Source organism: Hesperophylax consimilis, chromosome 6 (genome assembly GCF_061612785.1).
Source record: "Hesperophylax consimilis isolate HC1 chromosome 6, BYU_Hcon_1.0, whole genome shotgun sequence".
In the NCBI taxonomy this organism is placed as follows: Eukaryota; Metazoa; Arthropoda; class Insecta; order Trichoptera; family Limnephilidae; genus Hesperophylax; species Hesperophylax consimilis.
Window position 1 is genome coordinate 33,194,067 of NC_142841.1, and position 15,324 is coordinate 33,209,390.

At 32.7% G+C, this 15,324-nt stretch overlaps 1 protein-coding gene across 7 annotated transcripts in view; it reads left to right on the forward strand.

Moving 5' to 3' along the window:
* The window catches only part of LOC149423230 (acetylcholine receptor subunit alpha-like), a 502,266-nt gene that overhangs the window by 217,259 nt on the left and 269,683 nt on the right, over positions 1-15,324 (forward strand). For all 7 annotated transcript variants that reach the window (XM_089632590.1, XM_089632595.1, XM_089632592.1 and 4 more), the window contains exon 4: positions 6,172-6,287. In XM_089632590.1, coding sequence (XP_089488716.1) covers positions 6,172-6,287 — 116 coding nt within the window. The remainder of the gene's footprint in view (positions 1-6,171; positions 6,288-15,324) is intronic.

Consider the following 15,324-nt stretch of genomic DNA (forward strand, 5'->3'; position numbering starts at 1 on the left):
ACAATTTGCGTACTGATGACTTGTATCGGACCCATGACTGCGTGGTTGGAGCCTTGTGTTTGTTCTTAGACTCGTGTATATGGTTGGCGATCGTCTCCGTTGTGTAATTATTATTATAAAGATAGTTTATTATTAATATTAGTGCGGCTTCCGGACTGGGAAAGGTATAAAATGGCGCCGTGTCACATTACATTGCACTTTTGAGAACATTTTTTTTTCCTTAATTTTATTTATGTTCGGCATTTATTGTAGTCAGTAATTGACCATTTTTACATTTGCAGTTTTATGTTGTGATATCTTTAATTTGCACTTTATTTACACATTCTAAACTCAATGATTCTACTCTTCACATCAGCTTATCAACATTACTGCAATGTCAATTTGGGTTATTATTTTGCCTGCTTATTTTACACACTAAGACGAATAAAACAAATTTATTAAAATTTGCACATGCAGAATTATATCAGCACACACTTATATTTTTATTTAATATTTTTGGATCGTGATTCTTAAACTCTCAATAGTTATTCGAAATAACTACAGTCAAATTCATGATATCAAAAATGATTTGAAACAATCTAAACATCTGTTGTTTTCAAGAATATACTTTTAAAATGTATTTGAAGAAATATTAAATTATTATCGCTAAACCGGTCTTTTTCGTTGAGCGCGTCTACGCCTAAGTGACAATTTGAAATTTGATTTTCGTTAATAAATTTTACCAAGAAAATTAGTAACCTCCTTCGAATTATTATCTCTTTCGTTTAACATCTGATAAAATTAATTTATTAATTATTCGTTGTTGATTTAACAGAGAAAATACTCCCACATTGCATGCATATTTCAAATGCACAGGTACTAATCAAATAACAGCTTTGATACAATTAAAGTAGTTTTTTATAGAGATTTTGTCTGAGTTCCATGTCAGATTTTTTGTTTCTAATTTTCATATAATATGTTGAATCACTACACGAATAAAAGCAATGAATTTAAATAGTTTAATAATACATGAAATACTTAAACAACAATTAAAAACAATACGACTATTTAATTAATTAGTTTTTAAGACGGGGTTATGAAAATAATATTTATTCTATTAGTAATTAATAACTTGAAAATGAACTTTGAAATTTGATGATTTGTTATAATTTTGTGAAACAACCCGCCTTTAATCTATTAAGGTTCTAACTTTTATATTGTACACATCTGATAAACAGCAATCATTAATAGATGGTAAATGATTGTTTATCAATTCTGTAAAATTTAAATAATGTTTATTAGTAAGGGGTAAGAGCACAATTTTCGTGACTAAGTCTTTTATATTCAAGAGTATTATAGTTAAATTTATAACAAAAAACCAACGGTTTATTTATACACAAGTTTTCCTGTGAAATTATTAGTACGCTTGCCAGCTGTTTCGCGTTCTGAAGGCATTATCAAACAGCTGAATAATTAACTGATTTTTGTTATAGTTATGGTTAAAAGTAACGTACGTTATAATCTACGCTTTCTTAGATGGCGTTAATTTAATTATTTTATGAAAATACACTTAATGCTTTAAAATATTAAGACAAATTGTTTGTTTGGTTCCGTACATAGGTAATATGAATTTGATTAAATAGTTTCGTTCGTGTACAAATTAAATTCTTTCAATAAAGGCATACGAATACAATATTGGATTGAATCACCGTTACAATATTGTATTTATATGCCTCTCTTGAAAGAATTAAGTTTGAATACGGACATAACTATTAATTCATATTCATAGTGCGTATATACGAGCGCAAATGATTCGTCTCAATGATTTAAAGAATAACTTGAAAAAAGTAGATTATAACGTAATGTATAAGCAGCATAAGAGAACGCGTTAGCCATTAAAATAATCCCTCTATCCAAATAACACGACGTGATGTCATCCTATGATACTTTGATTAAAATAATTTATATAAGTATTCAGGTATGCAATGAGAACATATTTTGTATATACACTACCAACGCACAGATTTTATACCTTTTCCAATAGGACATTATAAAACTTAACTACACAGACAACAGCGTATAGAGCTTATATTGTAAACTGTACTCAAATAGTGTATTGATGTCGAAATTAATGTTTGTCTAGATACTAGATCATTAGAAACGTTAATTGACCGTCTGTGCTTGTTTAAAAACCACTAAATCTTATCAATAACTAAAAATGTTATTGATCATAGCACCACTGTACATATAAAATTCATTTTTACACATTTATATAAAAATAATTCTATAAGTTATCAAAAACACACACTTTTATACCAATCATTTGAATAAATACTCTACCTAATGTACCTTACATGCTACATATATCGTTGTTTTAATTTCAGTTTTGCACGATCACTGTTTATAAATGTTATTTAGGAAAATATATGCATTTTCTATCCTTCTTGTTTCATTATTTTCTGCTGATATATTTAATTACACAATAATGCACGAATGCTATTAAATTTTTCAGTTATGATAAAATATATATGTTGTTATGGAATGAACAAATTATATTATGTGATTTTTTTATTAAGCATGGGCAATGTGCATTTCTTTTTATTAGTTACCACAAGCTTACAGCACGTGTGTCTTATGTTAATATACAGTTTATGTTTATTCATATTTTATTTTATAATACGTAAAATGGAAAAAACCAAGTGTGCAGAATTTTCGCATGTGGATCTCAAAATACATTTTTAATTTTGCATGATATTTGTTTATATATATTTTTTTAGTACTTTTCGATGTTGTGTGTCTACTAAAATGCTTTAAATTATTATTAAATTTTTTTTCTGTTCTAAATAAATCTATTTTTTATCATTAGAAATGTTTTTGTAATATATATTTTATGTCGTTTTCTTATTTGGAATGATTGTTTTCACTTACTGTATAACAAATTAATAATAAATCTAATAAATTAATAATAATAATATACTTTATTTATGAAGATGTCATTGCTTAACATGTATATTTAATACTTAAATGCAGACGAAACACAGCAAGACCATTTGTAAAACAGTTATCAACCAAAATACTGTTTCATTTGGCAAACAAAAACACACCAAAGTTCAAAAGACGTTGAAAATGATAGACCATTGTTGATCGTAAATATATTTTGCAGCTTAACACCAAGATGTTCTTTTATGAAATAATTTTTTTTTGAAAGATTCAACAGAGAGCAGAAAAATCCTGTAATACTTCTCAAAAGATTTTTTTTTAAATGATCGGAAATTTATTTTTCGTAATAGAGGTACCATGGTAGGTATATAAAATACTTTCAGATTTGAAGCGCGTGACTTATTCTCGTGGAATCCAAATGGCAAAAAATAATCGACCCATTGGGAAAAACGTGACTAGGGACCTTTCACGTGATAAAGGCATGTAGGAAAAACATCCATTCCCCTTCACCCCTACTTGGCGGGCATTGCCACAAATGATAATAAATCATTCCCGTCAGCTTCTTCCCGGTCCTCTCCCCCCACCTCACGTTCTGCGAAACCTTCATTAGAAGGCAGTGCTGGTAAAATGTTTACCACAAACGACATATAAGAAAAATATGAATATCATATTCCCTGCGGAGTGCCCGAAGTCGATCAGATCGGTTTTCGTCAGATTGGTTTTTCAATCATTCATCTTAATTAATAAAGCTCTGCTTGCTACTTGCAAAAAAATCTATGGTTAGAGTTACAAAATCCAAACAAACCTAGCGGATTCGTTTTTAAAAAGTAAACTAATTTTAATTATTTTGTATCATACTTTTACTTCATTGGTGTAGGAAAAATAGGAATTCATAAAAGTCGCATTTTTAAACGGAAATTATTATTTTAATAGCAGATAGCACTTTCGTCACACTTTCTCCATCCCTCATATACACAAATGCCATTTCTGTGGTGTTTTGGAATCAAATAACGAAGATTCCACAAAAATGAATACCCACAAATTAATGTATGTATATTTTTTACATTAACCCCACATAGGATGCCCTGAGTAAAGTAATTTTCCTCATGGCCTATCTCAACTTTTGGGATGCTGTGTGGGGGGTCTTTTTTGAGGAAACGAAGGAGAATAAGTTCTGGGAAGGTAAAAGGTTTGAGGGTTGGATAGGAATCTAAGGATCAGTGTGTCAAGGAGTAACGGACATACGAATATATCCCTCAGTTGACCAGAGAGACCAGTTGAAGAAGTCAAAGGGTCTCCTCAAACCAGTCTCTCCCGATCTGGCATGCCACGGAGCTGTTGGGCAAGGGGCATCATGAACACTCCTCACCTGATGAACCCGGGCACCCCTGGTAAATCACAAAACGTAGCGAACCATTTGGGGTGACCTATTTTGTTATCGTTCCACAGAAAGCAATTCATTGAAGCACAGTAATTCCTTATTATACTAACATCAACTTCTTCACATGTTTCAATTGTTAACACATATGTAATCCAACACGAAAACAAATTCCAAGTTTTCATCGAATCCTTTAAAATCATAACGTTGTTTTTTTGTTTGTATAAATAATATATTTATTTAAATTGTTAAATCATAAACACGCTAGTCTAAGAGCAACCAAGATAAATAGTATGATAAAGAAATATTAACATAAATAAAATGTGTCCTTAAAAAGTTTGGAAAATTAAAATAGTTATTCAGTACGTCATTTGTATGTGTTACATGAATCAAAATATAACGATTGTTTTCCTTGTCATCTTTTCTCGTCTTACTCACTCTAGGCCCTTTCAGCGAGTTGGTATGTTTGACGAATTCTTGCTGCGAGGAGTTGTCAATAGTGTTTCAAAGAGGAATTGTTTGTTTGCAGTAGAATTAGAACGAGCTGGCAAAGGGAAGAACTGGGTCACGAACCAAAGCCTCGTTAATAAAGGCTAACAACTACCCCCTGGATGCTGTCTTTAATTTCCTACGAACAATCTTGAGATAAAATTTCATTAAAAAATAAATAACTTTTAATATTTTTTGATATTGCCTCTTTTAATAGCATTTTTGTGTTTTCAGATTTTGTATGATGTTTATTATAAGATATGTTTTATTTTCAGATATTTGTATAATTTTTATTGATTGGAATATATGTCTTGATACAGCGTTTATTAGATGTGTATTCTAGTTGCATTCGAAGATATGAGAAAGCTTTGTCTTAAAAATATATGTGCATTTCGATGTTAGCTCAATGTTTTACTAAAGTTGTGATTTTCTGTATTAAACTTTATTTATTTGACTTTTATATCTCATAATCATATCAAACCATCACCGTAAGTACACAAAACCATATTTTACAATAATTAACTGTATTGTAGGTCTGAATTGAAAGGAACTTTTATACATTTTATTATTTGCATTTAGTACAAAATATGTTATTTGCACGGTTGTTTTTAGTTTGCTCCCAATGCACAGAAAAATGTTTTTAAAAGATTTACTGCCAAGTTACTCTTCCCTATTCCCTTTATGTTTGGCGATTATTTTGAATGGTAATTAATTAATCAGTAGATAAGTAGAAATAAAATGACTAATCCATAGATATTAAAAAATTAAAAGAATGTTTTTTATTCGATTGTTAGAAATTTCTTTAGAAACCTTTAGTTGAAAGTTTTTAATTACACTAAGGCATTTCATAAAAGTCAGTAGAAACGCATGAAATTCTTTCTCGATATTCTAAACATTTAAAAAATTCATCAAGAGAACTTTGCAAATGAGCCACAATCCCGCCCTCTTATCTCTTATAACACCCAAGCACCTAATTTCTTAGGAAACTAGTTTTCTTTTCATGAAATAACCCTTTGCTTTGAATCAAAAACATATGGATGTACATATAATTGATTTTTGATAATCTCTCTAATTAATTTGAAATATTAATCTTGAATCTATTTGTCTTACGACATTTAACTTACGATATTTAACTTGCGATATTTAACTTACGATATTTGACTTACGATATTTGACTTACGATATTTGACTTACGACATTTAACTTACGATATTTGACTTACGATATTTGACTTACTATATTTGACTTACGATATTTGACTTACGATGTCTGACTTACGATATTTGACTTGCGATATCCTTCAGAAAGGTAATGTGCATGAAGTATGCTGTAGATACATTGGTTAAATACATCCTTTACAATAATGATTGAATTTCCATACACAGGTTGACCTGAGACATATGGACGAACAGGCCGGTAGCAATGTGGTAGCGGTGGGAGTAGATCTCTCGGAGTTTTATATGTCCGTCGAGTGGGACATCCTAGAAGTGCCTGCTGTAAGGTAAGATAATATATGGCTTTACTTTCATATTCAGTTCTATAATTTTTTTTGAATAACAAAAATACTTGATGGATGTTAACGAAAGTTACAATGATTAGATACGGTTGATAGCGGTTGAGGCCCGTAGTAAGCGTTTAAAGATGGTTAGAAAGAGAGATATGTAAATACGAATATTAGAGGGAGCGCGCAAATATTGAAAAACGATAATAATTAAGCGAAAATTGTGAAAATATTTAATAAAACACGACTCGTCTGAAATATACCAAAAATCTATCAACGAATTCTTTAGTTGCATTTATAGATACACTGTGAATTTTTTCATGCTTATAACATATTAAATGACAGAACAAAACGTGGTTTTAATAATTTTTGGAGCGTACCTCGCGATTTTTTTTCTATCGAGGGAATTTTCATATAATTTTCGGCATAATGTATAGATTTATAAATATATAAATGCATAGATTTTATCTTAAAAAATAACTTTTTAATTTGGAACCTAAAACTTAAAGATTTGACGAGAAACTTGTTATTAATCGGTATAAATTAGGTATGCAGGGGCTTAATCAAAACGTGGATTTTTTTTAATATAAAATTAATATTGAATGCCTATATAAATTCGATAAATCAAATGTCCCAAGGAACTTAAAATGGGTACACTTTTTTAATGTAAATACAGCATAAGAGTTTCAACTACGTCTGGAACTGAGTTTATGTGATCCCCAATTGTGGTATGGTGTGAAGCTGAAGGTAGCGGGAAAGGTAAGGAGATGGAAAGAAGAAGGTGTAGAAGTAGCTGGTTATTCAGATATGGTCACCAAACACGGCTAAAGCCATTTTAAGCAACGTTTCAATTATATATGGTGGTCTTACACCAGGGCTATACTGTGAGTATCTTCGCTTAAAAATTTTTTTGCGCAAGCCACGATTTGAACCCGCGACTACTGGATCGCTAGTCGAGAGCCTTACCCCTTGAACCTAAACCTGCACACTTATAACGTCAAAAGCGATGACAAGTTAATGATGACGTTCGTAAATACGAATCACCTCTTCGGGAATATTAAATAATACATTTTACCACCCTATTTTTGGGGTTGATTATAATTGAAGCTTGATTCCACAAAGCTAATAATTATTAGCAAGTGAATTCTGGCTGCTGAGAGAAGGGAATAAAATAAACAATTCTTACGTTTGAGCACAGAATGAATGGGTTTGCGCCTATTCTTATCACGTATATCCCACTAAGGCTTTCATTACCGCCTCACCGTGTTCTCCCACTGAGCATTACTCCATCACTTGTGAATAGAACCTCCTCCCACCCCCTCACCCTCACCCTCGCCATTACCTCAGACCTTCCAAGAACGAGAGCATTCTTAAATTCAAGTCAATGACTAATGATTATAGATCAAAAAGGTACATTGGGTGAATAAATAAATAAAATTGGTAAATACATTTTTATTTTTTAATGACAAGGTTTTATGCATAGCATAAAGGATAACGAATCATTATAAGCAATAATTAGTCGCCTGAAATATCAATACAAATTGAAAAAAAAAATAATAAGCAGTAATTGTTGATTGAGGTACTGGTACATATTGAATTGTTTGGCGAATTGGAAATAAGCCGACATAGCTCAGTGGTTTAGAGCACCTGACCGGACATCAGAAGGTACGGGTTCAATTCCTGTTGGCGGCATTTATTTTACTCCAGAGATATTTTAAATTTGTATTGATACTCGTATTTTAGGCGACTAATCATTGCTTATAATTATTTAGTGCATACCTACATTGTTATATTTTGCCTATGTAAGAAGTCAACTTGAGTACAATTCTCCTATCTGGAACCCACATTATAATATACATGTACAAGCTGTTGAAAGAATACAAAACAAATTCGTACGTTTTATAAATTTTAAAATGGGTATTCCAGCAATTATGTTAAACTTCAACACTCTGTTAAATTATATGAATATGCTCAAATTGTCAGACAGAAGAATTTTCACTGATTTGGTATTTTTGTTATTTGTTTTTGGAGTGTTATGCCATGTTGCCCAAAAAAAATACTTTTGGCCGTGAAAATCTTAAATCTGACTTGGTATTTCTATATAAAATTCTAAATGATTTAGTTTATAGTCCGGGATTGCTAGAATTCATAAGCTTCAGGATTCCACAAAGTAATACTTGAAGTCCGGATTTATTTCAGTGCAGAAATTCTGGGACTAACTACCATTTGTATTCTTCTTTGCCCAGAACACTAATGGTGGGAAACAATTATACCAAGTTAGTGGACATCTTCAATTTATCTTCAAACAAATATAAAATGTTTTTAATGAAGCAATTCAGTTATGGACAATAAATAATGTATATTTCTTAATATTCATTTGCAAAAGCCCCGAAAAAGGGTGTTAGTAAATAAATAAACAACTGTTGCAATTTCGATATGTCAACATGTTATGCCAAAACATGAAAAAAGCCATATTTTTTTAGATCATAAAGCATTTATCAAATGAATATTGAGTACCATAATTCTATTAGAAGTCTTGAAATAAACAATTTATTTTACAACAATCTGTGTTTCTGGGCAAAATATGCTCTTTTCTAACGACCAGATAAATAACGAGTAATGTTTGAGAAAGCTAGCATCTTTCGATTAACGCACAGAATTGAACTACCTGGAGTCTATTGTCCCCTAGCTTCCCAATTTGGGATAGGTTGGGAGCCTGAAGGGAGTGGGATAAAGAAAAAGAAGGGAAAGTTTTTAGAAGTTGGAAAAGATTAAGCGTGCCGCTCTTCCTACAGAGGTTGTCACATTTTCCGCTGGTTATGTTGTTAGTTTTATTTAATCCAATTTTAACTTCTGTAATTTCTTGATATGGAAAATCTTCTGAAGGACTTATTCAGTAACCTTCCATAAAAAAGCTTTTGTGCTCTAGTAGATTGAGAAACTCAGAAGATAGGTAATATTTTTTTATAGTTATTTCTGTGTTTTAGGTGCATCGCTCTATTTTGTAATAAATTGATTCCCAGTAAAGTAAACTTATCATACAACTTTATTACAAATTGAACTTAATCTCAGAAAACATATGAAAGGTAATAGCTTTTATTCGTAGTCTTCCTTGCTTTTCTTTCCAGAAACTCATCAAAGTTTATACAATGCTACAACGTAGCCCTGATGCTAAACATATAGCTTTTACCGTGATGGCAGCATTTATTTTTTAAGTGACTATCATTTTAACGAAATATTATGATGTGTCTATTTATGGTTATTGTTAATTAACAACAAATATTTGAATAAATTATTATAAGCAATAATTAGTCGCTTGAAATATCCATAAAAAATTGAATGTCTCTCCCGAGTAAAAACTAAATGCCGCCGACAGGAATTGAACCCGCACCTTCCGATTTAAGACCAGATTTTCTGGACCACTGAGCTACATCGGCTTATTTCCAACACGCCAAATAATTCACTATGTATTATTACTTCAATCGACAATTACTGCTTATCATATTTTTTCACCTGTAAACAACCAACTTTATTTTGTAGGTAAGGCTTTGTTAGTGATAAATTTCCCACCAGATGTTTTTGTTTGTGAAATATTTTGACTCGTCAATTATTATTATTTTTTAATTATAATCTAAGGATAACAAGTAATTTGTTATCTTTTGTGCTATGCATAAAAAACCTTGTCTTATAAACATTAGTTTATCATTAAAAAAATAACAAATACAGTGTTTAACAAAATAAACTTTGACTCCCTAAACACTTTACCCTTAAAACAACAAAGAACACCAAAAAATAAACGAGCACCCAAAAGCGAATAAATAAAAAAAGTAAATCCGCATCGCAAATAAATAAGTATTTAAAATTGATAAAGTGATGCTAGAACCTTAAAATGTAAACTGAAACCAAATTGAGTCAGTTTTCACCAAATTTACTACACCCAATTATTTAATAAAATTCTATACAAAATGTAGGCAAACTTAACTCTTTACTAAACCAAACACTTTTTAGAAGCAGTTATTTTATTACAATAATAAAAAGATCATATTTAGATTTAGAACATTTCAGAATAAGTTGAAGTTCAAATTATGGTGGAAATTTACTACTTGTGAGAAAACGGTATTATTTTCGGTGTCAGGTACTTTATTTGACTAACGTAAGCATAAATATATAGGTAAGGTTTTAGTATAAAACAGGGTGTTAAATTTTGGTGAACTTTTACCCATTTTGTGTCAGGTTATGACCGTGACAATTAACTTGTATAAGCCTCGTAGATCAGAAAACTTAACATTTTGAATTACATAATCTGCGATATACTTAGCGATTATAAATTATTCCAAAAGGGTCAAAAACTCTGAAAACTTTATTTAACTGAAATTTTCAAGGAAAAATTTTCAGGACCATCTATTATAACACAATGGCTCCCAGTTTTATGGCGCGAAAAATATATCCAAAGAAAGGCGAACAGGTTCGTTGCACTGAGCTTTAAGCTTGAAGTTTATTTCAGTCGGTGTTTCCTCCTTGTCTGCCCCGGGGCAACCAGCCCAGGTATGGGGCTGCTCTGCCCGCACTGCTCACTAACTTGGAATATGAAAATATAATCAAATGAAAAATTTTAAGAAGCTTCATGAAAAAAAACTTTACCATTTCTTGCTTTGATGAAACGTGTTTGACGTAGAGTTTATGCTTGTCTTTATTAGCATACCTAATTTTTGTTATTTTTTTACAACACGGGTTTATATTAGAATTTTAGAAGAGGTATAAGCATGCCATAAATCACAATAATATTACCCAATGTACTCTGAGAATACAAAAAGTGTGAATAATAACGAAAGATTTTGTAATATAATTTCTGATATTTGGTTGAAACAAACATTAACCACTCAGGTCTGTAGCATATTGACCGCTTTATTTCTTGAAGAAGTTGTCAGAAAGTCAGAGAATTTATATATATTTCCGCTTGGCAATAAAATCCAAATGAATGGAATATTTCCGAACGTTTCCGAACAGTAAAAGCTGTTTTTGAAAGGTGATAAAATACGCGATAGATTTTATTAATAGAAATAAACAATACTTAATTTTAATTACTAAAATTTTTAAATCATACATAAAAAGTTTTAAAATTTGCTCACTAAGTTAAGTTTTTTCGTCACCTAACTGCTTTGTCATTTCATATAAACATAATTCATAAAAAGAGAAAAATTATTTTTTTTTCTCAAATTACGTTTGGATCCTTTCGTTTCAGACATTTTAATTGTACCGTGGTGAACTTCTGAAATTATAAAGCGTTGTAATTTATCTTTCTCGCACCGTTTAGTTAGTATTTCTCACCATGACAGTAAGTGAGATACGACGATTTCTACGAGCTGTTTCTAAAAGCGAACAAATTTACTCTAGGGGTAATAGTCGTATTGTTATAAAACGATACCCACTTACAATCACTATTTATTTATTTATTTATTTATTTATTTATTTTTCATGTTCTCCGTAAAACGGTTATTCACCAATACATTATGGAGAAGATTACAAATTAGACAAAAAGTATAGCAAAACACATAAAAAGGTCAGTTTCACTACTTTGTGACATACGTCAAAAGATAATTGTTAAACTGCCTGTAGGTTACGTTAAAAATGTCGATGGTCAATGCAGACTCGTTGAGCAGTTCAGTCGCTCTGTTGACTGGGGCGTTCTGATAGGCAGAAGTCCTCGCTTTTGGAGCATAAAAAAGGGTATGGGACCTTCCACGAGTATACTTGTCTGGGACATATAAGTTAATCTCTTTCAAAATAGGTGGATTATGTATAGTTCCAGAGATTATCTTAAAAAAATGTTTTCCCAGAAATATTTTTCGGCGGGCTTCTAATGTATTAAGATCGAGCATTCCTGCTAAGAATAAGGATGGATACAGGAAAGGGTAGTACATATATTCCCTCATATATAGGTAACGCATGAATCTCTTTTGTACTTTTTCTATTTCGAGAATATGGTTTTGCTCAGAAGGGGCCCAAATAATGGAGCTATATTCCAAGATACTGCGAACAAGTGCTTCATACGTTCTTCGGATTGCGATTCCGTTGGTAAATGATCTTGAATTACGATGAACAAATCCAAGCATTTTGTTGGCACGGGAGACAATATCAGATATATGGGATTTGAAAGAGAGATTTGCTTCAAAAATTACGCCAAGGTCTCGAATCTCATTTTTACGTGTTAATTCATGTTTATTAATGTGGTAGGGGAACAGGAATGTATCTTTGGACCTTGTAAATGTAACGACACTGCATTTCTGAATACTGAAGGGTAAGTTGTTCAGTTCCGACCATTTGACAAGAGAATCAAGATCGTTCTGCAGAAGAATGGAATCGATGTAACTTTTGATTGCTTTGAAAAGTTTTATATCGTCAGCAAAAAGGAGATATTTTGAGTGTTTTATAGTGTTGCCAATGTCATTGATGAATAAGAGAAAGAGAAGGGGTCCTAGATTCGATCCCTGGGGAATCCCGGAGTTAGTTTTGTATTCGTGAGAGATATGGTGTCCGTAACTGACATACTGACGACGATTGCGTAAGTAGCTAGCCACAAAAGCGAGGAAATTCTGAGAGAATCCGATGTCACTTAATTTTTTTAATAAAATATCATGGTCGACTTTATCAAATGCTTTCTCGAAGTCTGTATAAATCACATCAACAGGTACAAAATTTTCAAATGAATTATTAATATAGGTAATGAGATTCATAAGATTCGTTGAAGGTGACAGTGTGGGACGAAATCCGTGCTGATTTTCGGTGAGTGCGTGTTTTGTTTGGTTATATATCTGTGAATAAATGATGGTTTCTAAAAGTTTTGCGGGTGCTGACAACACAGCTACAGGTCTGTAATTATCTATTTCTGACTTTTTTCCTTTTTTATGTATAGGCGTTACTTTCGTTAGTTTCCACATTTCCGGAAATATATTTTTGCGAAGTGATAGGTTAAAAATATGTTTTAGAGGTTGAACAAAATAACTTGCATATCTTTTGAGGATTATAGGTGGAATACAATCTGGGCCGACGGAGTATTTAGGTTTTAGCTTATGGAAAGCTGTAATAATATCGTCATCGTTAATTTCATGAATTTGTACAGGTAAAGAGTTAAATGACGATGAAGCTATAGAGGATATGTCAAGTTTGGGGATATTGTCGCTAAATACTGATTGAAAATAGTGTGCAAAACCTGCGGCGATCTCAGACGATCCATCATATTTATTGTCTTTGTAGTCCATGTGGTTAAGTTTGTCACAGCCGCGGCGTTTATCGTTAGTGTAAGACCAAAATCGAGTTGGGTCTGTTATTATACTGTTCTCGGCCTCACGTGTAAAGTCAGTGTAGGCCTGACCAATTAACCGTTTGATTGATTTTCGCAAAGTTTTAAAGTTAGCTAAGGCATGTTCGGATTTTGTTTTTTTCCAAAGATAGTGCATTTTAGTTTTTTCTCGTATGAGGTGAATGATTTCCCCACTAAACCATTTCGGATATTGTCTAACATCTTTGAGCATACGTGTAGATCTTTTCTTAAAACAAATGTTGAAAATATTATTGAGCTGTTCATAAAACATTTCGACAGCTAGATTTACGTCAAGGCAATCGTAATGATTCCAGTGATGTTGTTCTAAGGCATTCTTAAGTGTGTTATCTGAGCTTTCGTGGAAAATCCAACCCATGTTTATGTCTGGAGGCAATGTGTCTGTTTGTATATGTGATTGAGTTGTGTAATCGAATGTGAATGAAAGTGAAGGGTGATGAATATCCTCTCTGACTAATGGGGAGTTATGGCGGCAGATAACAGCATTTTTAGAATTTACATTACTTAATACTAGGTCTAACATGTGTGCATTTATGTTATAAACAGTGTTGAATTGTGTTAAATTATAAAAAGAACAAAAGTAATCGAAAACGTCAATTGGGTTTTTCCCTGAGGGAAAGTTAAAATCACCGAAAATAATAATATTTTTTGATTGTAACTTTACACTTTCACTTATAGTTTTGTCGTAAAATAATTGATACTGTTCAGATGTTGTATTTGGAGGAAAATATACAACACATATATAAATGATGACATTTCTATGCGATACTTTCACCCACAAGTCTTCACCTTGGGTTTCTATGCAGTCCATTCTTTCCTCGTGTGAGTGGCTGTCAGCTCGGAGGGCTAGGAGAGTCCCTCCTCCGCGACTGCCTCTATCCTTCCTGTAGACGTGGTATAGGTTTTCGAATAGCTCCGACGAAAAGGTGCTTGAAGTTAGCCAAGTTTCGGTAAGAGCAATCAGAAGTGGTTTCTGGCACATTACGTTTGTCATGAAGTCGATAATTTTATTATTCAGACTTCAAACGTTCTGGTATACTCCACTAATGTCTATCTTTTTCGGACGTCGTATCGACCGTCCTAGTTTGGGGTCGTGGTCTCCGAAATGACCATTCGTTGAAGGCCACGTTTTCAGGCCAGATCGTGGGGTCCAGGAAAAAGTGGAAGTAATTTTCCGGTATGCCTATTTTGAAGGCAGCATAACGTTCATGCCTCGTAACCAGTTTTTCGACAGTGTAAATTAAATCCGGCTTCTTCTTTTTTAAGAATGAAGATATATTTTCTTCTGTGGTATTCGGGTGAAACATGAATACATGTAGATGTAGGTTTTTGGGAATAGTGACCAAGCTGTCGTCGATAGACCCTGTCCCTTTACAGATTGGCCGAGATCGTCGTCTACCGTTGACGAGGGCATCGCTATACGATGTTATTGGCTGGGTTGGCAGCTTGGGCACAACAGGCTGTATTGTACTCTGTGGTTGTGGAGGAGAAGACGCCGCTGCAGCAGATGTGGAAGCGGAATGTAGATCTTCCTCCGGTTTTCCTTTTTTAGCAGTGGATCTTGTAGTCATTTTGCGGGTAGTGAGCGGCTGGACGCCGCTAACGGGAAGGTGAGTCTGGCCGGCTAGAGCGGCTAAGGTAATAGCAGGAGCGGGGGCGAGGCCGGGGGGCCCGGGCGGTGGAGGTATCCCAGACGGC